Source organism: Dendrobium catenatum, unplaced genomic scaffold, assembly GCF_001605985.2.
Source record: "Dendrobium catenatum unplaced genomic scaffold, ASM160598v2 fragScaff_scaffold_980, whole genome shotgun sequence".
Lineage (NCBI taxonomy): Eukaryota > Viridiplantae > Streptophyta > Magnoliopsida > Asparagales > Orchidaceae > Dendrobium > Dendrobium catenatum.
This window is the reverse complement of record NW_021319442.1, coordinates 1,242,502-1,268,566: the sequence shown is the minus strand read 5'-3', so window position 1 is coordinate 1,268,566 and position 26,065 is coordinate 1,242,502. Positions and strand designations below refer to the sequence as shown.

At 32.0% G+C, this 26,065-nt stretch overlaps 1 protein-coding gene across 1 annotated transcript; it reads left to right on the top strand.

Annotated features, from left to right (window-relative positions):
- The first annotated feature begins 456 nt into the window (after nt 1–456).
- Nucleotides 457–16,589, top strand: LOC110112565 (dolichyl-diphosphooligosaccharide--protein glycosyltransferase subunit 2). Its single transcript, XM_020844832.2, has 19 exons — nt 457–795; nt 1,106–1,298; nt 1,392–1,481; nt 1,703–1,759; nt 1,867–1,936; nt 2,711–2,775; nt 3,111–3,165; nt 4,471–4,598; nt 4,697–4,812; nt 4,920–4,989; nt 6,978–7,082; nt 7,299–7,388; nt 7,476–7,624; nt 14,074–14,185; nt 14,256–14,339; nt 14,983–15,063; nt 15,140–15,364; nt 15,851–15,973; nt 16,149–16,589. Exons 1-19 carry the CDS (start codon nt 602–604, stop codon nt 16,263–16,265), a joined length of 2,124 nt encoding a protein of 707 aa, XP_020700491.1. The 5' UTR covers nt 457–601; the 3' UTR covers nt 16,266–16,589.
- The last annotated feature ends 9,476 nt before the right edge of the window (nt 16,590–26,065 follow it).

Below are 26,065 nucleotides of genomic sequence, written 5' to 3'. Positions count from 1 at the left end.
TTATTGATAGGGAGAAGTTCTTGTATCATTGTCACTTGCTTGAGTTACATTTTCTAGTAGACCGATGAGTTTAAGATCACGTACATTAAATTAATCTGATTCATCTTGAATCGAATTGACTTAACTTAGAATAAAATTTTCTAAATATATTTTGTTGCATAATTAATACTGAAAAAAATTTACTCGTCAAATCTAAATCAATTAAATTTGAAAGTTTAAATTTTATTTAAAAATATGATGATTTTATTAGGCACTTTTGAGAATTAATATTATTGATCAGACCAAACCGAATTATGCTCCCCTAGTTAAATGTGCTACGGGTGCATGTTGGGTTATATGTTAATTTTCGGGTCAATCCGGTACTAAACGTTACGCTTCGTTCAAGGTATCGATCCACCTGAACTCGACCCGCAAGGAACAGAGTCCACACTAATTCGAATGTTTTAATTTCGTCGTCGCCTGCGGATACCGCAGAAGTGGATCGCTCTGTGAACTTCCATAAACCCTAGAAGAGTACATGGTGGGAGTAGAAAACTGAAGGTGACTTGGAATCCAACACCGTAGGATTTCTCCAATTTTCCAGTTCCAGATCGCGATCCCGATGCATTTATTGTTTCAATTCCTTCGGATCATCGATCTTGCTGGCATGTCGAGATATCGATGGATCCTGGCGTTATTGGCGATCTTCTATTCATCATTGTCCATCTGCACCGCCTCCATCGTTCGGCCGATTTCTGATTCCCACCGATCTGCTGCTCTAGAACTGTTCGTACCCGTCGATGAATCGTTTGGAAGGTTAGTGATGAGAGGAATGGTGCCGTTAATAAGACACTACTCTTTTACTCGATGTTTGATCAGATTTTTAAATGCCGGAGAATTCCATGTTTCTCTTGATTTGCATTTTAACCTTGGTTTCTTGAGTAAGGATGGCTCGTTTGAAGCAAACTTTTCTTTCTTGTGAAGTTATGCGATCTATAGTCTGTTAATTATGTTAATTTTGAATCCTATAAATTTGAGCATATAATTATCTGTATGATCTATTATGTAAGTTGCTTTGAATTTCTAAGCAAGCTTTGGAAAGTGTCATATTTTTTGCTTGCTGCAGCTTAGAGAACACTTATGAGGCACTAAGAACACTTGAGATCCTTGGACTAGAAAAAACTTATGATATAAGTCGGGCAACATGCAAAGCTGTTCTAGAGACGCTGGGGTCATCACCTTCTACAACAAAAGACTTGTTTTATGCATTGAAAGTGAATGGTATACTGAAATGCCAGATTGAGGCCATAAATTTTGAAGTGAGCGCTTTTAACTACCAGCCCTTTATTATCATTATTATTATTGACAAAGTAATGTATCATAAATATCCTCATTATTATACTTTCTATCAGGGCATTGCATCAAATATGCTGGCTGTGTTAAAAAATGCCAATTCATTACCAGATTTCTATTACTCCATTGGAAGTCTTCTTCTTATTAAGGTAAAAGTTCATAGATATAATTGAAGTTTCTAATCAATCGCTTTTGATATTTCTGCATTGTGAACTGCAATGAGTTGTTACTCTAGGGTTTTCACATTTTTTTTTTTAATTGGTTGAATCTTGTCTGTCTTTTTGCACTTTTCCTAACTCGTTACATTACATGTTATAAAGTTCAAACCTTGCAGTAGAAGAAACCTTATTTTATTGATAATTTGGCGCAGAAACATGGTTTTAAAGTTATTTTACCAGATTCTGATGGTGCATTTCATTCCATAAAGGTGGGTTGGTTTGGATATTTTTTTAGTATGGCTTGATGCTTCTGGCAGATGCTTTGGCTAACTTGCTAACTTTGTGCCATCGTTATGATGGTTCATTTTACTGGCAGGCACTTAGTCAGAGTGATGGTAGATGGCGCTATGATTCTAATGGTGCTGAGTCTAGCACCTATGCTGCTGGTATCAATTACATCAGCCATGGAAATTCCACTAAAGTTATTCACTGTTATTTTTTTCCCATGTGCATTTACGATGCATTTAGTGATTCTATATAATTATGATTTTCTTTTTCTCACTTGGGCAATTGTTAGTGGAGGTCAAGGTTTTGAATCTTCTCTAAAGAATTTTTGGTTTTTAATGCATAGGCCAACACGCTTGTGGTTTGAGGATATAGATGGGCAGGCACATTTAGAAATTCTTCAACAAGGCACTTCTAGAACTTAGAAGCATGGAGAATGCTGCAGAATGTTGAACAGTTTTGGGGAGTTTGTTTTGGAATTTTTATAAAATGATCTTGATAATTTCTCCATGGTTTTAAAAAGACATGATAGTTTTTCTTGGTTAGCTATTTAGGGTTAATTTTTTAGGAGGAGAGTAATGTTTAGGTTAATGGAATGAAGCATTCCGCATATGTGCATGCTTTGCTGCTCATGTATTTATTTCATTTTTGTCCATAAGGTTTTGGTCCTTTTAGTGAGTTTCTTTGGAGTGGTAAGGGGTGAGGGTGATCAAAAGTTCTGAATAGATTTACCTATTGTCTTAAAATTTCACATGATTTATCTCCGGTTACGATTTACTTGTGGGCTTCACATGATTGCTTCCAAGATTTTTTGGCCAGCTGGTTATTGTTTGTTTTAAGAGGTGAAGGGTTTTTGTACTCTGGAAGGAAACACTCCCATCCATGCATATTTTTCTGTACTAAATATTGTATTTGATCCTTGTGAATTTTGGCAGGAATGGCACTTGAAGCACTTGCTGGAATTGTTTTCTTGGCTGATTCTGAGGTGGACCAGTCCATGGTAAGCATGACTGTTTAACTAGTTTGAAAGTCTAAATGTTTCGGTTGCATGATATTTCAATTATTGTTGAACTGATCCATGCTTGACTTCAAATTGTTAATTTCTTCCCTTTTTCTGTCTTGGCTGTTGGAGTTTATTATTTATGTACTATGTGAATTGCACTATGCTTAGCACACGTGTTGTAAGTTCATCAATCCATATGTTAGGTCATTGTTCTCTTGTAAAGCATTCTTTAATGGTTTTCCAATTATCGTTGAACTAGCACAGAATGGCGGATCATTTTCTGTATTTTGTAGAATTTAATATTAACTGTTTCCTTTAACCCATTGTGACAGATTGGAGTTGTCAAGAATGACATTGTCAAACTGTTTGACATCATCAAAAGCTACAGTAAGTCTATTTTTCTCTTTATTAGTCTTTCTGATGATATCTGTTCCTAGGAATCATGTTTTATTTAAAAAACTTAAGTCTGTCACTGTAACCTGATGGAAACAGCTAGAGTTTCCCTTAAATCAATCATAAATGCAAGTACTGATACCCTTGACCTACCATTCTGGTGAAAGTGAGTTGTTAATTAAAATCAAGGCCTTTTTTACGTTCTTGATTTTTCTGCTATATGAATTTGCTAGTTATTGGTTTTGTCCTCTCTTATACTTTTGCCCATTTCTATGTTTTTTAAGACTTTTCTGGTTCATTTGAATGTGGAACTTCTAATTATTATATTCCTTGATTTCTTTGTTTCACAAGCATGTTTTTCAGGTTAATGAAGAAAATTTTTATATCCTTTTGTTTATCATGCCTGAATATTCTAAGTATGAAATTAATGGTATTTAAATTTTCTCTATCAATTTATAGTTTGTGCATATAATTCTTGTTTCAGCACCCATATTCTGTTTGATTCAACTGTATTGGGAGATGCAAAAGGAAATTGAAATAAAAATGGCAATGGCAAGCGAATTGAATTTGAAATATATTTTAGTCAACTTATTTGGTTTAGGCGAAATAATTGGAAAAGTGCTTTTCCTTACTTGGTTTGAATGAAAAAAACTAGAAAAAAAATTAAACCAAAAGCAGTGATTTCCTGACCGTTCTGACTCTTTAAGCTTTAAGCATGCTGTATGTACTTATTAGTAGATATTAAATATTAAAAAAGTATAAGACATAACAACAAAGGCCAAATTTTCTTGAACACTATCATATTAGGCAAATAAATAATCCTTTTTTTACCCCTAATTCTCCAGACCAATTGGAGCCAAGATTGACTTTGTTTGTTCTTCATGCTCTTCAAATATTAATAATGTTGTATATGCGGACAACCAAACATTAAAAGCTAAAAATTAATACTAAATAACTTCATAGATCAATTTTCATGAGAAATAAACTTGTGATATCTAAGGTGATTATTATTTATTTGTATGAAGTAGGATCTGTATTTCTACAATGTACCCTGAACTTATTTTTGAATCCAAAAAAACTTCAAAATGGCGCGTAAGGTTTATTACAATAACATTCTCCTTGCAATCTTCCATCTATTTTAAGCCATCAATTGTTGGCCACTTGATTCTTCGAGAGTTTTGAATCAAACTTAGCGATGGATTTTTCTGTGTGAAGTGGTGCATGATATAAGGCTATTCAATTGCTTGTTATGAACATTGTTTTTCTTCTAGTTGATCAAATTCCCTTGGCTTAATGCAGATGATGGTACCTTATACTTCAATGATAAATATGTTCACTCTAGTGATTACAAAAGCCCTCTGGAGATTTCAGCAGCAGTAGTGCGAGGTGTGACTTCATTTGCTGAAGTTTCTTCTGGGAAGCTAAATGTAAATTGAGCAAATATCCAATGCATATTTGGCATCTTTCTTGCAATTATGTTAGTCTTTTTGTTTCTCATGCGCTGTTTTGGAAATTTGCATTACAGATTCCAGGAAACAAAATTTTGGGCTTGGCTAAATTTTTCCTCAGCATAGGGGTTCCTGGAAGCAGCAAAGACTTATTTCATCAGATTGAGTCCCTATCATGCTTAGAAAACAATAGGCAAGTATCTCTCAATGCATTTGTTCGTTTCTATTTATTTTCTTGTTGTGCTCGCTGCTGTTTTTGATTCTTCACTTATATTTGTGCTATTCTTTCTTCTTCTGCAGGATTTACATTCCACTTGTCATCTCACTTCCAGGCACTGTTCTTTCATTGACATCAAGGGATCAACTCAAGGTTGTGCTTTCCGTTGTTGCTGTATTATTTCTTAACATTGTTGTTATTATGTTATGTTGATTTATTAATTTTTGCGCCATGGAAATGTTGTGGTTTGCAGTTTTTCCTTATCCCTTTGTTTCTTTTCAATTATTTCTAACTATGCTTGAGGAGCTACTCTACATGGACTATCATCGTGAATCACATTATATGAAACCCATATTGTAATCTATAACTGATGTAGAATGGGTATGAAAAAAAGGGGATATTTGAAATTTGAATTTCTTGCTTTAATTGAGATCAAAATATTAGGAATAATTAAATCAAATCAAATTCAATTAGAAACTTAATTAGATTTAATTTAAGTAACTTTCCTAAAATAGGCTATCTTAATTTAGGAAAGTATTTCAAATTCAAAATTACTTAGAATTTGAAATCAAATATTTTCGTAACTTAAATCATTTGATAAAAGGAAAGTAATTAAAGGGGAATTCAAATTTTGGTGGCAAAGAGGAAGAAGGGGATTAATTTACTTCTAATTGGAGAGGTTCCCTATTGGAAATAAATTAATTAGAAAGGACTATGGATAAATTCGGTCAAAGGAGGTGGGAGAGATTTGAATTGTTTCCAAAGTGGAGAGGAGAGTATTAGGAAACAATTCCTAATCTCATTCATGAGGGGGGCCGGAGGCTATAGAGAGGGAGGGAGGAATTAATGAGGCATTTAATTCCTACTTAAATTAATAAACTAAGTTTGGAAAGAAATATTTCCTCCCTTCTTAATTTAAAATTCAAATAGGAATCGTTTTAGTAAGTTTCCTAAAATAGGATTTTGTAAATTAAGTAACTCTTTCAAATTCAGAATTTGATCATGAAGAGCGTTACCAAAATTATGAAATCTATTTTAGGAAGGTTATGGATCATGTGAAGGGGGAGGAGCCAAGGGTGGCCGGCGGTGAAGGGGTGGCCGTGGATGAAGTAGGAGGTTGGGGAAACTATGTGGCCGACTGTCAAGGGAGGAGGAGAAAAGGATTTAGGGAAAGAAAGATACAACCGCGAGCCAGGACACATCCTACAGTTGACGGGTATTACGTTGCCCTTCACCAAGGGACTTCAGTCCACGAGGCCGGACCCATCCTGCGACTAGTGGAAGCTATGAATTCCTCCCATAGGAATCTCACCCAAGCTCTCTCCAAAGAACACAAGTGCAAATAAAATTTCTTTTCTTACTAATTCATCATTATATTACACAAGCAAGAGCCTCTATATATATGCCTAAGAAACTAAAACAAGACACATATGCCCCTAGGGCTTACATAGGATGACCCTCTTAAGTAAGGGTAAAAAGGGAAAATTCATAATAAAAATAAAAATTACAAATAACAAATTAAGATAAGGTGGAATGATCTCGGCCGTCGATCGTCGTCTCCTTCTTTGAAAATCTTCATGATCGGATGCCCGCATCATTAACATTCCAAAATGACTAGATTTATGCAGTGCCTCGCCCTTATCCTCTCCCCCTAACACTCTGAACATTCTGAGCAACGAATCCATATTCCCTTAATTTCTCGTTATGAGACTCTTATGGCATTTATGTTCTAAAGTTTACTGCAGAAATAGGCCATTATGTTGACTTCTATGCTTGGCCGGACATATTCTTTATGTATTGTATAATTCTGTATTTCAAAATTTCCCAGGGCCTTTGGATTTTCAAAGCATAGGTTATTTTTTTTTCAGAGTTCAAATGCTGTGTTCTATGCCGATCTATAATAACTAGTATGTTATTGATGTAATTTTTAAGTCTAGGCCTTGTTTCATGGTTGTAGAGTTGATCTGGTTTCCTAAGGTAGTTGATTTTCTTAAACTCACGTTTTTTTTATGATAATAAATAAACTGCTTCCCTCTAAGTAAAATCTAAATATTTTCTGCTTTATCAACTGATGTATATCTGATATCTCTCGTTCTTTACTTACGAAGTTTTCGATATAAGCCTTCATTTGTACATTTCAGGTTGATGTGACTACAGTATTTGGTGCTGCTGCACCTCCGTTATCTGTGAAACTTGTTCAGGCTTTCAATTCAAATTCAGAGGGAAAACCCATTATTGAAAACCAGGTTTCAATTTTGAACTAATCTTCCTTGTTTATGGTGCAATTATCAATTTTTCTTGTATTTGTCTTTTTTCTATTATACTCTTCACATCAATCCGTGTTGTCTTTTTATTTATGTAATCATCTGTTTCGGTTGGCTTCACTCGTATTACTCCCAAGTTCCAATATCATGAAGAATCATTCCTACGCTGTGAGTAATTTTGAATGTTTTGGATTGCAGGAGCTCCACTTTGACAAAGAAAACTCCATTCACTATTTGGACATTGCATCTTTAAAAATGGATGCTGGCAAGTACAAATTGATTTTTGAGGTATTTTTTTTGTTCTGGAAATGCACGTTTTTGTCTATTTGATTTTATCTTCGTGTTTGACGAGCTGAGTTTTTACATAATCTACAGGTTTCTCTTCACAATCTTGAGGATGAAAGCAAGTATGCTACTGGAGGACTGACAAGTTTTTCTGCATTTTTCACGGGGTCAATCAAAATTGACAAGGGTGAACTTGCAATTCTAAATAGCGATGGTGGGAGTGCCGAGACAATTGAAAAGTGGGTTCATCTTTCTCTCAAATCATTGACAAGTAGTTAGTTGAGAACATATAAAATTGAATGGGCTTTCAGAGAAAACATGTTATGTAGTGCCATAACAAGTGCAGCATTGGAAGAGTTTAACAGAACCTCCAGCCTTTCTGAGAGAGGGGAAGAGGGTTTCTGTTGAAGGGAGGTGGTAAAAAGATAGAGAGAGAAAAGTGAGGAAAAGTTCAAAGCATTAACAATTAGTTAGTTGAAAACATGTAGGGTTGGAAGGGCTTTTCGAAGAACCTGCTATGTAGTATTATAATTAGTGCGTCATTGGAAGAGATCAACGGAACCCCCAACCTTCCTGAGAGAGGGAAAAAGAGTTAATATTGAAGAGATGTGGTTATAAAAGTTTAGAGGGACGGATAAGTGTGAAGCATAAAAGTTATAAGTGATTTTATGATTGAGAAATGTTTGAATGACTTAATCTCTTCAAAGACATGAACATGAACAAAAGTTGCTAATGATATCTTAAAAATATGCCTAAACGATTGTTAAATTAGATCCGGAAGACTTTCAGGTGTTAAGTTGAGAGATATATATGATACTATAGACTCTTGAAATTATCATTATGTTGGTAAATCACAGAATGAGTTGTTTATTGATATTGCTTGTTAGCGAGCTTAACAAAAGTACCTAAGAGAAATTTGGTTTGTCATAGATGAGGTGTACTGCCTTTGCTTGATATAGGAGTTTATAATGTTTCATTTCTTCTAATTTCATTTTCAATTTATCGGCATTATTTCACTTTTGATGTCAGTTTATTATTTCACAAGACATTTAGTGTCTGAACCTATCATACAAAAGAGTGAAGATACATATGATATAACTTATAAAGTTTATGTTTGATGGTTAAAGTGGATTTTAGGAGTTTTGTTTGATATGAGGATATCTTGGAGCCTGACAATTTTTTTTTATAAAATTACAATTCAATCTGCAATATCATATGGATTTGAATGTTGGATTGTTAATAAGTTTTAATATCTAAAGTTGAATGTGAACGTTCAGATTCATGCATGACAAGATTAGGAAGGATAAATAAATAAATGATTATATTAGAGAAAATTTGGAGTGACATTTATTGAAGATTAGATGATTAAAAATAGACTTAGGAGCTACTTTTTTTGATATTGTTTATGTAATAGCTTGTCTAAAAAATGATGTTATTTAAATTACATTGTTTTCTATTAAATACAAAGCATTTGGTTCAATGTTATCTTGTTTAATTAATGCATTACCACGTGGAATAATCAACGGTGAGTTTAAACTTATCTAGCCATCAAGATTGAGATAATCTAAATAGTGCTCAATATTCTTGCCATTTTTACATTCCCATAATTTTGGGTACTGTTGTTTTCTCAATTACCTTAAATTTAATGATAACATCTAACAGTACAAACACTAATATTGTCTAGATATCATCAAACCAAACAACCTCTTAGTTGGTTAAGATACAATGAATGGTAGAATGCACCAATTAAACGGATTGATACATTTAGTGTCAGATGATTAGGAATGAAAATGATCAAAGGCTATATGAATAAAAGTAGTTTAAAATGACTTGTCAAGAATATGATTATCACTTTAGACTTCATATACTGAACCAAAATAGTTGGGCTAGGCTAATAATGAAGTTCATGATGAATGAAATCAATTGCTTAGAGGTTTTAAGCGTGAGCTGTCTTCTTAAATTTTCATATGACATTTGATGTGAAATATTGATGCAAGAATAAAATGAAAATGAACCTATATTTCTTACAAAAGCAAAGACAAGAAAAAAGGAACGAAGATGTATAGATGACTATCACGAACAGCTTTTCATTGTGTTGGCCTTTTTCCACAATCTCAGCTAACCTTCTTTAGAGGTGATAAAATAAGAGGAATCCATAAATAGTCCATCATGAATCTGCCCTTGGTGTTCAATCTCCTTTTCCTGGAGCCCATCACTATGAATTATATCTTCAAGCACAAAAAGTTTATTTTCTTGCCAAAGAAAGAGGAATTATTTTCTTAAAAATAGATTATATTCATCCATCTTTACATAAATGTTTTTTCAAGACTATATATAGACACTCACACATGATGAATCCATACGCATTAGGGAAATACCAAGGCTGGTTGACCTGTCATGGGGGAAGGGTTTTGTTTTGAATGTTATAGGGGACTGAGGCATCACTCAGAATATTCCCGCGAGAGACAGGGCTGCCGCGGTCGTGCTGAACGCCGCCAGAATCCGGCGTTCTTTCTCAGACAAACCTTCAGATATTGCCCACGTAGACGCCATCGCTTGGAATTGCAGGATTTCCTTCTTCTCCCTCGATCGAACTCTGGTATTGTGCAGTTAGGTTCACCTTCCCAGATTCGGTGATTCTTCTAAGACGGAATAGCATGGTAACAAGTGAAACAAAACACTGCCTTTACTAATAGCCTGTTTTATTGAGAATTTAGGTCTGTTTGGATGGTTTTATTATTGATTCTTAAAAGAGTCTGGGTTACAGAATTTTAATTTCTTATTAAAAACCGGCTTTAAAAAATAATAATAAAGTCATTCCAAATGAAATTTTAATTATATAGTTTGGGTTACACCAACACAACTTTTGCTAACTTAGGGCTTGTTCGGTATTGGACTTGTCACAAGATTTTTGTCGGATTTAGGTAAATTCGTCAAACAGCTTTCAAGCTCGTACTAAATCCCAATCTCTCATAAATCATAGATTTATAGATTTACGGCGTAAATTCGGGATTTATTAAATATAGTCATTCGGCGGATTTATCGATTTAGGGACTACGGGATTTACGAGGTTGTAAAGCGTGCTAGCCCCCGTCTTGCAAGAAAGAAGATGCAAAGATGGTTACCTACGCAGCAAACAAGATCCATTTGTGGATTCTGATCCGACTCCTTCAGAGAGACGAAGTAGCGAGTGAGTTCCAGTCGTGCAAAGTGCGCACAACACGCGAAGCCAAAGAAGACACGAAGAAATGGAGACTAGGAAAGCCGACGAAGCGAAAAGCAAACCCTAAACGGCCTACTTATTAATATAATTTAAATATTAATAATTAATTATATTAATTATATAATTAAGTACTTTAATTTATTTTAAAAAAATGATTAGTAGCATAATTTTCATTAAATTAGTTTAATTAATATTTGTAATTTGTTGGTTATTATAGTTATTAGTAGTATAATTATCATTAAATTAGTTTAATACTTAAATAATTAATTAAATCCTTACTATGAGTATTAGTTAAATAATTTATAATTAAAAAAATAATTAACTTATTAATTAGAATTTAAGAGTATAATTAGTACTATAATATGTAATTTAAAATTAACACCTAAATAATTAATTTAATTATTAATAACAATTAAGCTAATTTCTAATTATATTATTTATCATTATAATATATTAAATTCAAAGCACATTAAATTTAATTTTTAAATAAACCAACCGTTTTAAATCTTGGATTATGTTGCCAAACAATTTTTTAGAATTTATCAAGATTTAACATGTCATACCAAATAGTTTCCAGGATTTACACTCTCAAGATTTACTAAATATGGATTTATAGGATTTACTAAATCCCACTAAAGTTAAATCCTACTTGTTGCCAAACATCCTCTTAGTTTCTTCAAAATTTCGGAGGTCTAGATTATAGCATTTGGGAAAACGTTTTTCTGAAAAATTGTACATCTTGTCAAGTTGATGAAATACTAATATTTATACGTAAAAAGTAGATATAAAATAATAAAGTTATGTTCAAAATATCGAAACATGATTATGCAAGAAGTTGGGTGTTTTTAGCCTTGAGGAGATTTGGTTAAGATTTGAGTGATCATGAAATTTGATGAGGCTTAAGAGGATTGGCTCGCTTATGACAGTATGCCTCATGCCTCAATTCGTACACTTGTTTTTTTACATTGATGTTGTCTTTAGTTACATTTAAATCAAGACTTGCAAACTAGTCTACAAAAATATTTCTACATATTTTTTCTCAATTTTAAAGAATTTGGTACCCTTAAATAAGCTTCAAAGCGTTAGAAGAAGATACAGTAAGATCTCTTAAAATTAAACTTAACGCAACAAAATCAAACAACACGATTGTATACAAATTTGCTCTAATGCCCAACTAATGTAGGATGAATATGAACAAACTTGCATTGTTTTAGCAAAAAGAAAGACATTAACAAGAAAGAGAGCATAGGATATGTAGGTGACCCTCAAAAACTGCATTTATCATATTAGTCTTCTCCATAATTTCCATAAGCTTTCTCCAAATGTGTTAGAACAAGTGGAATTCATGGATAGTCCTTCACTATGAATCCTATCTTGGTGTTGAATCTTCTTTTTATGTGCAGTTCATCACCATAAATTAGATCTTCAAGCATAGTAAAATACATACCTTTGTCAAAGTTAAAAAAACTTTATTCTAGAAAATATATTTCATTTATTCATCCTACAATAATATAACTATTGCATGAGTATGTATAAACTCACACATGCGATGAATCAAGATGGCTGAGGGGAATACGAAGAGGTGACTAAACATGGTCATGGGAAAGGATTTTGATTGAATGTCGAAGGGAGATTGAGTAGTCATTAAAGTCTTTTTCTTAAAAGATAAAACGGATGCATTTATGGAGGGGAGTGGAATGATTTTGAGTGATATATTTCAGTTTTTTTATTGTTGGAATTTTGGAGGTCTAGATAATCGAATTCAGGAAAACTTTTGTATTGAGCTAATAAAAATCAATCACTCATATGCAAGAATTAGATATAAAATGATAAAGTTATGATCAAAATATCAAAACATGATTATACAAGAAACCTGATTTAGTTTGGCTTCAAGGAGTTTTGGTTAAGTTTTGGGTGGTGATGAAATTTAAATGAGGTTTGAGGGGATTGACCTCCCCATGCTATTTTGTCTCATGTCTAAATTGATATATCGTGCCCTTTTACAATGGTGTTATTTTTAATTATATATAAATTAAGGCTCTTGTAAATTACTCTTAAAAAATAATCTTGCATCAAATAGACTATCAATATGTAAAATATCATCATCAGGAAAAAGGCAGGAGATAATGCTGAGACACTTTCCCCTTGTTTTCTTTCTTTTGGTCCCCTATTGTTTTTTTCAGTTTCAATTCTAGTTCTTGTGAGGAAGAATCAAAAGAGCGAACAGGGAGCTACTTTAGAAGATAAGACAGAACATCCATTTCTGATTTGCTTTATATTGCAGGATCAAAGAATTTTAGGAGGAGAGTTAGTAAGAAAAAGGATAATATATGATGATCAAAGATTATTAATATGAGAATTTAAGAGAGAAGAATCACGGGTACACACTATTTGTATGTTTATTAAACTTAAAAGAATAAACTAAAAGTTTAGCTGACATCCCAAACATATAAATTAGAGGAGAGGATCATAGAAGAATATTATGAATGGCAAGACTATGTATGCCAAATTGCCCTTCACTCCATTTTAAAAAAAAATGGGACGCCTCTTGGTCACAATAAAAGAAAAAACTAACCGCCTAAACAATTAAATGGTAAGAGGTGAGAATCAAAGAAGAATTTGATGGGTGTAGAGACCATCCATGCTTAAACAACAGACCCTCCACTCTAGCACAGGAAAAAAACAAAAAATAGAATAGCGGAAATAAACGAGAAACTGAGAAAAGGATATTATTTTCTTTGATATTCTTTTTTTGGCCATGATAGTGACAACAATGCCTGTGTTGGCTAGATGTTTTCAACTTACCTTTCATTTTCTACACTTAACTGTCAGCTTATATGGTATATAAATTACGATATTTTCATGTTCGTACTGAAGAACTGTTCCTGTCACTTATTTTACTGGATGACTGAATTTATGCTAAAATGATCTATTTTCGTATCTCATATTAACCTGAGTTTTTTTTAAGTGATTCAACATGGCTTTATGATTTGAGATTCAGGGCTTTTTGCCATGGTTAGTGATTAAGAAGATGAAGATATTGTTAGAATGTTAATGTTTAAGCAACAATCAAAATAAAACAAAGAGCTTAGAGCAAGTATATTGATTGATGTATTGTCATGTACAGATGTAATCCAAACCACTTAACTGTTCACAATTATTTTGGAATCTATCAAATTAAAGTTTGATAGTAATTTATGACATACAAATAAAATCTATACATGATTAAAGCCTCAGATACCATATATTTAGTGATCTACTGTAGTTAATTTATAAAATAGTTAGAGCTTTGTTCGGATACTTTTTCCTAAAACCTTTTACGTCAATTTCCAAAAGAGTATTTAAGTTTCATGCCTTTAGTTAGTTGGGTTTCCCTTTAAGCATAAGTTCTTTGAGGATCCTATGAAAGAACTTGCCACACCTTTTGTGCTTCTAATGGACTGGTTTTTCTTCTTCCACTTGCAGATTAGACTTATCAAAGGACAGCTTTTTGTCATTATCAGCAAACCATCTGCAGAAGTTTCGTCTATCATTTCAGCTTACCACTCCTCTTGGACACACTTTTAAGCCACATCAAGTTAGTGATCCTTGTTAGTTACTACTATTTATCTGTTAACTTTACTTACCATAGAACCAATTAAATGCAGGTTTTTCTTAAATTGAGACATGAAACCAAAGTGGAGCACCTTTTTGTAATTGATAGCTCAGCAAGGCAGTATAAACTAATACTGGTTATGCTTCTCACCACCCTTCCCCTTTTTTTTGGTGTATTTAGATTTTGGAAGTTTGATTGGCGCATGTTGGTTTTCTTTATGGCATTCATGTTACTTCTAGATTATACTGTTGATTTTTTTTCATTCGTGTAACTTCTGACGTTTTACTGTTGAGATTTTCATTGCCATTTTTTAAGTATCCATTTCTCCAAGCATCTTTTCATTTTAACGTTGTTTGCACTAGCGATGCCCCTACCGTTATCCATGTGTTGTGTTCGCCATTTTTTTTTTTGTAATTGATTTTGGGATTAAGGGTGCATGGAAAATATGAGAAACTGATTATCTCAACCATTCTACTTAATTCCTTTGGATCTTTTTTCCTGTTTTGTTTTTTCAGACAATTTCCACCATCTGTTTTGCCTTCTTTTCAAAAATATCACTTACAATCAGATCTCTAATAAACTCTGATTGCGGTAAGAACGTTGCTATCCAGGTTTTTGAGAAAGCTAAAAATTTTTAATATCTACAGTAATTTTTTAAAAAATATTTTTCTCATAATAATTTATAGATATTTTACAAATAGCGCTATCCGGGTGGATCCTTTTATTACACTTTTTTTTGCTTATGGAATCTTAACTGGTCATGCAACTTATCCGTGCAGGATTTTCTTGGTTTGGTGGAAAAATTTTACTATCTCTCTGGAAAATATGACATCGAACTTACTGTTGGTGATGCTACAATGGTAAACTTCTTTTCGAATTCATGACTGACATGCTTAATGAGGATTTAGACATATGTTCTATATGCAAATTTTGTAGGAAAATTCTTTCTTGCGGACGCTTGGCTTTGTTGAACTGGACTTGCCAGAACCACCTGAGAAGGCAGCGCAACCTCCTCCACAGCCTGCTGACCCATACTTGAGATACGGGCCGAAAGAAGAAATAATTCACATCTTCCGAGCACCAGAGAAGAGACCACCAAAGGAGCTGTCACTTGCATTCTTGGCTCTCACCTTTTTACCACTTATCGGCTTTATAATTGGGGTGCGTTCTTCTTCTTTTTCCTTCAGTTTATTATATCGTTCGCAGAATTTCATAATTATGGAAATTTATATCACAGTTTTTATAATTGTCCGAAACTGATTTGAAGTGGGCATTTCGGGAAAAAAAAATTCAACCATGGAACCAGCTTTTCCATTTAGTATTTAGCAGATTTTTTTTTAATAAACTAGTAATGCTCTTGACATTTTAATAGTATAACAACTACAACCTCAAGCCTTTATCCTACTATAGGGAGTTGATTACATGAATTCTTTTTTCTCCATTGTATCCTACTAAGAATAAAATTCTCATTTAAATCAAATAAAAAAAGGTCATTCCTAATACTTTTTAACCATTTTAGATCCGCTACTACATTTCTTATTATGGGCCGGATCTAATACATCTATTCTCATAACCGGTTCATCGGGTCATGTTTAATGATTTTTGAATTGCACATAATAAAAAATTATAACATTGTATATTTTGCAGCTGATAAGACTGGGAGTAAACCTGAAGTTCTTCCCATCTTCCCCTGGCCCTGCTGCATTTAGCATTCTTTTTCATGCCGGCATTGCAGCTGTTCTTCTGCTTTATGGGCTTTTCTGGTTGAAGGTTTGTGCTATTTACATATAAGAGAAAAAAATTGAAACAAAACTTTGATTAATTGCTTACATTTTGCATTTATTTCAAAGTAAATTTAATGATTTTGAGATTCATTCTCATTAATTTTTTATGCCAAGTTGTGAACCAATCTTAAGACTCTCATTGCTCCCTTTCAATGAAACAGTTGGATCTGTTCACCGCTTTGAAGGCCCTTTGTTTCCTCGGTCCTTTCCTGGTTTTTGTGGGCCATCGGACTCTCTCCCACCTTGCTTCAACATCTGCAAAGCTCAAGTCCTCTTAAGAAGTTGTTTTTCGAGGCTTAAAGGGTTTCAAAAGGTATTTATTTTAAACAATTTTGAGGCTAAAAATAACTTAGTAGGCTGGAGAAGAGTGTTGTATTTTAGCTAAATTTCTTATTTTTCGAACTCTCTAATTTATTACTATTGGCGATCTGCTTGGTAGTCATGTTCTGGATTGATAGCTTTGGCTAGAAGTCTGCTGTTTAGAGAAGGATTTTATTGCTTATTTTAAGATTTAGAACTGGTAACTCTTCGTGTGATTTTGGGACTCTTGTTTTAATGATTCTTGCAGAAGTAAATAAATAGAGCTTGGATTAATTTTTGTGCTAATTTGATCGCTTGAAAGAGAAGTTTGGAAAACATTTTAAAATATTATTTTTAAACTTATTATTTTTTTTTTAAATTTTCAATCTAGAAGTATCCAAATGAACCCTTTAGTGTGTTATTCTCAAATTTTTATCCTGCTCTTGAGGCATTGCTAAAGCGTTCGTAATTAAGTTTATTTGATGAACAGAGTGCTAGACTTCGTTTAGGATAATTTTTTTTTTTTTGCTGCTGAGAAAGTTTTTCAAATAGTTAATTATGGTAGATAATCAAGGATATGCTTTTCTTTTGTTATTGCTTTGACATTTTATTTATTTTGTTTTTATTTTTTCATTCCCTTTCAATTGAAATTAAAGATATGGTAAATCACGACGGTGAGAAAGTATTTTTCAAAAAAAAAAAAAAAAAAACAACTAAAAACAAGATTTTTAAAAATTATAACAAACTTTAGAGGAGAAGGGACAGTTTGTTGGAAGCTGATGTGGTAGTTTGAAGGGTATATAAGACTTTAGAAATTTTCGGTTATATTGATGAAGAGTATTGATATTATGTAGATTCAATAATTTTGTATGCTGTCTTTGAGATAAGATTTGTATTTGTTAACTTTTTGAATGTATGTATTTTTATATATTGATATAAAGTTTGAATATATTTAAAGTTCTTAAAAGTAATTTTGATTATTAATATAATCTCAAAATTTGTGTAATAATAATTTTGATTTTTGAATCTGTGGCTCATTGGAGATTAAGGTTTTGTTTGGATTTGTTTTTGTTGGTTTTTTAAACAATTTTTTTGTATATTTGAATTAAAAAATTTTCTACTAGAAAGTTGTAAAAAATTAATTTTTAGTATATAAATCTTTTGTATTAAAAATTTTTATATTAAAAAGTTGTTTAAGAAAGTAGTAAGAAAGTTGTCTCAAATGAATAGCTTTGACTATAAAAAATTTTTAATTGAAGCAAATTTTTATTAAAAAATTGTTTTAGAAAGAATTAAAAAAATCATCCCAAATGGTGTATAGCTTTTACTATTTTATATAATAATTTTTAGTTAAAACAATAAAAAAAATAAGGGTCAAAAGTTATCATAAATGAAGGTCAAGTCTTTTATATTATTGCTTATCTTTTCTTTTGTATGTAAGCATGATTAACATTATGTCATAAGACATGCTTCATTAGTATCATAATTTTAAGAAAGTTCTTTATTTGTGAGAAGGAAAATTATGAAAACTTTTTTGAAAGTTTTTCTTGGTGCCATCCCAAAACTTGTGGTATAAGATATTTGGAGGGTTTCACAAATAATATTTGATTTATATGAGATTGTTTGTCAATGTTACTCGATGATGTTAACTTTAGCGAGAAAGGTCAAGAGAAACTTACAATTTTTTTTTTTTACATATTTAGAGATTATATGTCCGAGCATTATTCGATGACTTTAATGTGTAAATAAAGTTGAGAGAAATTCAATAAAAATTTTTGGTTGATTTGAAGTTTTTTGTTAGAGTATTATTCAATTATATCAACATGTATGAAAGAGGTATTGCCGATCAACTATAGCCATAAAATTATTTTTGATTTGAACCTATTAATCTTCACCATCTAACTTTCACTATCAACCGTCACTGATGAACCATAAATATTTAGGATAACGTAGGGGTGTAAATGAGTTGAGCGGAGCTAGAGTCACATTTGGCTTGAGCTTGATTAGTTAATTGAGTTTGAGCTCAAGCTTGAGCTTCATTCAATGAGTTTGAGTTGGCTAATGAGCCGTCTTGTTTATTATGAAAGAGAAAATGATTATGATTTAAGAAACTACTATAAAAAAATGATAAAAGAAAGAGAAATTATATAAAAAATAAAGTCATTTAATATAGAAAATGAATATAATTTTCAAATATTTTCAACAGTTTTGTACTTAGAATCATGAATCTTAATATATTTTAAGTATATTTTGTATTAATATTTTTTAAATGAGCAGGTTGCGAGATAATGAGTCGAGTTGGAGTCGACTCAAGCTTGGCTTGGTAGCTTATCCAGCTCGTCTCATAAGACATTTATAGGGCCGAGCCCTAGTCGGCTCACGAGTCAGTTTGACTCACATACAACCCTAGATTAATGTGACTCGATCTCTGCCATTGGTTGTTATCACTAAATTTCTACCATTAATTGTAGTCGATCAATCATTACAATCGGACCGCCACCATTGACCTATATTGTTGAATACCTTATGACCACCATAGCCTATTTATGGCTATTGAATAATCATTGCCCTATTACGAGCTCCGCATAACAGTTCTCTTACTACCTTGGCCAAGCCATAATCTCTTGACTGTCATAATCGACTATAATCCTCTAAACTTACTGCAAACTTCTTACCATCGCTACATGACAATGATCCTCTAACCAATGGAGCTCAATTTGTATTTGTTTTTAGTCTAAATGTTAAAATTCATGTAATCTATAATACAATGGTTTTGAAAATTGGAACGGAGAATTACGAAAGGTCCCAAACGAAGCCAAGTTTCTAAAACTGGCTTAGTTTTCATTACTAGACTTATTATGAAAAACAATAAACATTGTATAAGGCTTAGTTTGGGATGGCTTTCTTGCTGCTTCTTAAAGCAGCTTCCTAGTTAAAAAATTAAAAATTTTGTACTAAAAAGCTGCTTTAAGAAGCAGTAAGAAAGTCATCCCAAACGAAGCCTATAATATTTTGATTAATGTGTTTGATCATATGAGTTTGATGGACATCTCCATTACTGCATGTGGCACCAATTTCACTCTTAGCCCATTTTGTAAAGTAATAAATTCACTCTTAGCCCATTTTGTAAAGTAATAAATTGGGATTTATAAATGCTAGTATTGCCAAAGTAAAAGAAATGGTCCAATTGCCCAAGCCATAACTATCATGAGGAAGTCAAAGGATGAAGCTTTGAATTGGTTAATGAGAAAATGACCCCATATAATTGGCAACTCTTATATTTATATCATGTGTTGTTGCTATCCAATAATAATTATAATGATGGACTTTCTTAGAGAGAGATCCATCAAGTTGAGTGACCTTCAAACTTAACACAATTACCATGTACATAAATGGGCATTGTAAATATAAAGATAAGAGGCATCAATTTTTTTTTTCTTTCTTAGATAATTCTCATGTCTTCATAAAATTAGAGTTTTGGGAACCATTTGAATTCTATTTTACAAATTATTTTTATCAATGTATTCTAGACATATTGTAGCATTTATCGACTATTTTATCGTAATTTTGGGAGTTACAAATTTCAAAGTTTAAGAGAATTTATATAAAATAAAAAATAAAAACTAAACTTTTACTTTTATTTTTGAATATAAACATTATAAAAAGAATCAAGCATACTCCTTTGCCTCATTCCTCCATGTGTAGGCTATGGAGAGATAAAGAATCAAGCATACTCCTTTGCCTCATTCCTCCATGTGTAGGCTATGGAGAGAAGCAAGGGAGAGTACTAGAGAAAGAGAGAGAAAGAGAGAAAAGTAGGATTCGGAGGTTTTAAGGTTATTTTTATGAGACATGTCGGTTGAAAAAATTATTTGGCATAAGATAGGTTTTAGTCATCCAATCTTTATTTTGGAAGGTTTTACTTTTCTTTTGATTTATTAAATTTATTTGATCAGATTTAAAAAAAAATTAAGATATCATAATAATTTGATAATTTTTTTAGTGTAATTTATAGTATATTGGTATCCTATTTATTCTACATATGTTACCATTATCATATTAAAATTTTCAAGGTATTTATTGCTTTTGAGGCACATATCCTATTTTGTTTAGTATTAATTATTCAATGAATTTTATTAAATCCTCATTACATTGTAATAGCATAAATAGATGGCATAAATGCTTGTACAGGTCCATGAAATTGATTATTAAAGTCATAATTTTGGAGAAATTAATTATGTACAGGTCCATAAAACTGATTATGAGATGGAAAGTATAAATTGTGTATGTAGTTTTAAGGTTGATTTTTCTTTTTTCTCATGTATGCATATACATCAATATAAGTTATTCTAACTGATTATTTAAGAGTAAGGTTGTTGTGGCTGTGGTCGGTCCTATATGAACAATTATTAGGTCCGGTGACCGGACGTAGCTCTACATCCAGTCACCACTGAGTTACCCGGTATTTGCTCGGTATTGTTAGGTATTGCCTAGCAATAACGAGAAATACCTTTATGTGAAGACCAATACCGAGTAATACCGAGCAATACCGAGTTTTTCTAGAAAAAACTCGTTATTGCTCGGTGTTGCTCGGTATTACTCGGTATTGCTCGATATTTTGTCTTAACATAATGGTATTTCTCGTTATTGCCGATCGACAAATACGTGGTTTTGTGCCTGCTACATGGCGCGATTTAGTGCCGGCCGAACGTAGCTCTACGTTCTTTCACCGGACCAAATAAAAGTTCGTCCTATATATGGATTTCCAGGCACAAAAAATAACTATTAAATAAAACTCTAGTTATATATTACTAGTATTAAATGTAGTACAGGCTATGTTATTGGATCCCATGATGTAATTTTTCAATTTTGTAGCTTAGTTGATGGGTTATACATAGAGAAAAATGCTTATAAGCAGACATCGAAGATAAACACGTATGGATGTTTTAGAGGTTTAAGTTGTCATTTTTCAAAGGATTAATGAAGCCGCATGTAACAAGCCTTGCTACAACACTGAGTTCATGTGCAATCCGAATAATTTATAAGCTTATTATAGATTTGTTAAATCTCTATGAGTCTTCTTGAGTTATTTCATCTTAAAACTTGGTCATAGAAAGTTGCAAATTCACTTTATAAGTTTAAGAACCAAGTCTTAAAAAATTTACTTTAGAGCGCTATAGCATTTGTGAATTAGCATTGCGATGCTAAGTTCTCTATCTTTAGTGTTAGAAAATCCTTCTTGAGAGCACTCGGTGCTAAGCTCTTTATCTTATAAACTAAACTCAAATTCATCTTGGGGCACCGTGGCACTTTAAAGTATAGCATTGCAGTGCTATAGTGAAATTTTGTAACATTAAGGCTTTTGTGCATTAAAAACTTTTTGAATCAAAAATTTCTTTGAGAGCACTACAACACTCTTTGTTCTTGAACAAACCTATAATATGCTTGAAATGCTACAACGCTGTAATGTGTAGTGCAACATTGTTTCGGGGAAGTTCTATGGCATTATGGATTTTGTTCACTAAAAATTTTCAAAATAAAAAAATATCTTTGGGAGCATTACGATGATGTGAATGGTAGCATTGCGGCGGTAGGTTAATTTATGAGTTTTTATATAAATATCTCAAAGCATTAATCAAAACCAATTTTTCATTTTCTAAGTCAAAAGAGTAGTCAGGAGAAGTGGGAAGAGAAGAGAAAGAGAAAAAGATTGGATTCAGGGGATATGGAGCTAGATTCATTCATCGAGCTAGTTGAGAAAAGTATTTATATCGAAGTATGTTATCAATGCCTACTCTACATTTCAATTTTGATGATTGTGTGAGTATTTTGGGGTTATATTTGATTAGGCTCTGTATAAACAAGGTTTTACAAAGATATAGAAAGTTTTCACTATGTAATTTTTGATATGTTATGTAACACCCCAAGATCAAATCTTGAAAGAATTACCTATTTTATTCACTTAATTAATTAAATAGATCTTTTATGAATTCATCATTACATATCAATCCAATTGAAGCAACTAAAAATCATATATATCAAAATGAAAATCTATACTCATTCCTCAAAATTCATGTGCAATAGCCAAGAGTTCAATTCGTACATTCATTAGTCTATTTTTTTAATCTCTTGACAACATAAGAATAAAACTAAAAAAATATAGAAATACAATAAAACCAAAATTTCATATCTATCTTCACTCCACAGGATCTCAACGCCTTCCTGAAAAAATGTAAAACCATAGAGTGAGCTAACAACTAAGTAGGTTATTTAGTCAAACCTAGAATTGGTGTGGTCCATTCCAAGATTGCTTTCACCTTGTAAGGGTATACCGAAATCCCTTCACCACTTATAATATGTCCCAAAAAGGTAATACTTATTAGCCATGCAAATTCATATTTTTAATATTTTGCATAAAATAATTTTCCTTAATATTTCCAAAACTATTATTAAATATTCAATATTCTCATATTCAATTTTTGAGTATATGAAAATGTCATCAATGCAAATAATCACAAGTTAATCTATATATTCTTTGAAAACCTGATTCATCAAATCTATAAAAATAGCTGGAGCATTCATCAATCCAAAAGGTATTACTATAAATTCAAAATGACCATATATGGTCCCAAATGTTATCTTACTTATATATGCTTGTTGAACCCTCGCCTAATGATATCTTAATCTCAAATCAATTCTAAAAAATACTGTATTACCTACTAACTGATCAAACAAATCATCGATCGAGCTAGTGGATATTTATTCTTAATAGTCACTTTGTTCAACTCTCGATAGTCAATACAAATTTGCATGGATCCTTCTTTCTTCTTAATAAAAAGTTCATGTGTACTATAAGGTGAATTACTAGACCTGATGAATCTCTTAACCATCAATTCCTGCATTTGAGCTTTCAATTCCTACAATTCTTTTTAGTCATCCTATAAGGAGATTTGTATATTACTGATGTGGTTATAATTTTATACAAAATTCAACTTCTTATTCAGGTGATAATCTAGACAATTCTTCAGGAAATATATTTGAAAATTTTTGAGACAATTTGGAAATTTTATATTGTCTGAACAACCTTATTTAATACCTTTAGTTTAGCTAAGAACACTAACTCACACCTCTTTAGACATTTTCCCATATTTACCGCACTAATGAGAGAGGATATTGCAATTTTTTCATAAGAAAAGTAGAAGGTCTTCTCATTTGGAAAACTAAATTTTATCCTTTTCTTCCAATATTCAATTATGGTAAAATATTTAACTAGCTAGCCCATTCCCAAAATGATAAAAAAAATTTTAATATCACTAAAATGAGTTCTCTTGAAAATTTTTGACCATGAATATCAAAATTTTCAAAAAACACTTACTAATGGATTGCAAACTATCTACTTTGGCATCGTAAAATATAAAGCAAGTGTGAAGAATACAGTCTCAACAGATAAGTTAGAAGAAAATCTTTCATAAATAAATGACTTAGGATGCACTAGAATAAAAAAAAAATCTCCAATTTATTATAAATTAGAAGTATACATATCACTCTCCTCCAAATTTTTAGCTTCTTGGGGTGTGATGGCAAATATTGTAGCTTTCCCAGCTTAGTTATCTTTAACATTTGATGCTTCTCCTCTCATCTGAACATGTAGCTTCCCTTGAACTGATGGATTTTCCTAAAATTGAGTTTTCACTACCTAAGTGCCTTCGAAATATCTCTTATATTATCCTTTCTTCTAATATCCTTGTAGCCTGACATTTCTTATTTTCTTCAAAGGCAATCCATCTTGTGACAACCTAGTTCATACATTCATCAATCTATCTTTTAGCTCTTAACTATAAAAGAACAAAACAAAAGAAAAATGCAAAAAATAAAATAAAACATGAATTCTAGATCTAACATCACTCCATTATATTCTGCATTACACACAAAAACACACACACACACACACAGTCTCTCTCTCTCTCTCTCTCTCTCTCTCTCTCTCTCTTTATATATATATATATATATATATACACACACACACACACACACACACACAAACACACACACGACTATTTTATATAAGTGTATATGTATGTGTGCGCACGCGCGTGCGTGCGTATGTGCGCACGCGTGCTAAGCCATTTATTCCTAAGTCTCATTCATATACAAATGAAAGTTCAACAAATATTGTACATACTCATGTAATTACTTAACCTGTTTAGGCTGTTAAATATTATTTATGCTAGTACTAGTGCTTCTAGTTGCACTATAGATGTCAGGTTAACATTTGAATCCTATATTATCACAACATTATTTTTTATTGAAACTATACAAAATCGTTGCTAAAGTACTAAATGAGTTTTAAGTGATTACATTTAAATGTTGAATATTGAATTCTTTAGTAGCTCTCGTGTAGCCTACTAGGCAATATGTGCTCATCTTATGCTTCTTAAATGTTTTTTGGAGAAGAAAAAGCCACATCTAAATAAATAAAAGAGTTTAACATAAGAGAACTCAAGATTTAGGTATGTTTATGTTATGAATGTATTCTTTTGGCAATCTAGTTATTGTTTTAGTGGATGTTGGAAAAAGAAAAATCATCCTAAATTGTTGTATATGAGCATTCTGATATGAAATCATGATGATACAAGTTTACATTTACCGTACTTAGAAGTTTTAGTTGGCTCTAAAATGTGGTGTAATTATAGATCTAGTTAAGTTTAAGTATAATTCTTTCAATTAGATCTTGGGGTGTGACACCTCATGTGGTAGATGATTAGCTCATGAGCTAGTGGAGAAGATCTTTGATGGGATGTGGTGCCTAGAGAATTATAAAGTTCCACTAGCTTTATTTTTATTTAAGAGAGAAAAAAAAGCTAGTGGTTGGGATAGTAAAGAGAGAAGTTCTAGGGTAAATTGATTTATATTATTACTTTGTAGAAGTTTATAAATACTTTTTGAGAGTGATTTATTCCTCTAATATTATATAGATTCAGGGGGCTTTCACAAGGCTAGTGTGGATCGAAGAGCAAGATCTTCTTTTAGCATAAAGCAAGTTCATCATTTTGGCTAGGTATGCGTCACAGTTAGGTTGCACTACCAAGAAGAAGTAGTATTATGTTTTAATAAACTTGCAGATGATTTGAGTCAACCACTATCTAATATCATTTTTTTATTAAACTTTAGGGTGTAATTAGTTTCATAATTTTTTAAAATAATTTAATGAATAAGGCATTTAAGTCTTAGATTAGTTAGTAATAATTTTTCTTCTTGTATTGGAGACCTTGAGACAATAAAAGTTGCATGCAAAATTTTTTAAATGTAAAATTTTGTTGAAGTTTGTGGCTTTTTTGGGTCATATTGTTAATGGAAATGGAATAATTATTTATCCTTAGAAGATCCAAGTTGTTCTTAAGTGGCTAAAGCATATTATAATATTAGTGGTGTGTAGTTTTCTTAGTATGATAGGTTACTATACAAAACTTACTAAGGGGGTTTCAGAGGCTAGAATTCCCCTACTTAGGCTGATGTAGAAGGAAATTCCATTTGAGTGGATAATCGTGCGTTAAGCAACTTTTCCAATATGTACCAAAGTATTCTAGGTATGTAATGATGCTTTATTGAATGGCTTAGCTTGTGTACTCATGCAACATAAAGAGGTGATTTGCACATGCATCTAAGAAGTGAAAGTCTCATGAAAAGGATTATCCCAATAGTAATTTGTAGTTTCTGGTTCTTATTTTAATAATGAGGATTTAGAGGCATTAATGACGTAGATTGAGAGTAGATTTAT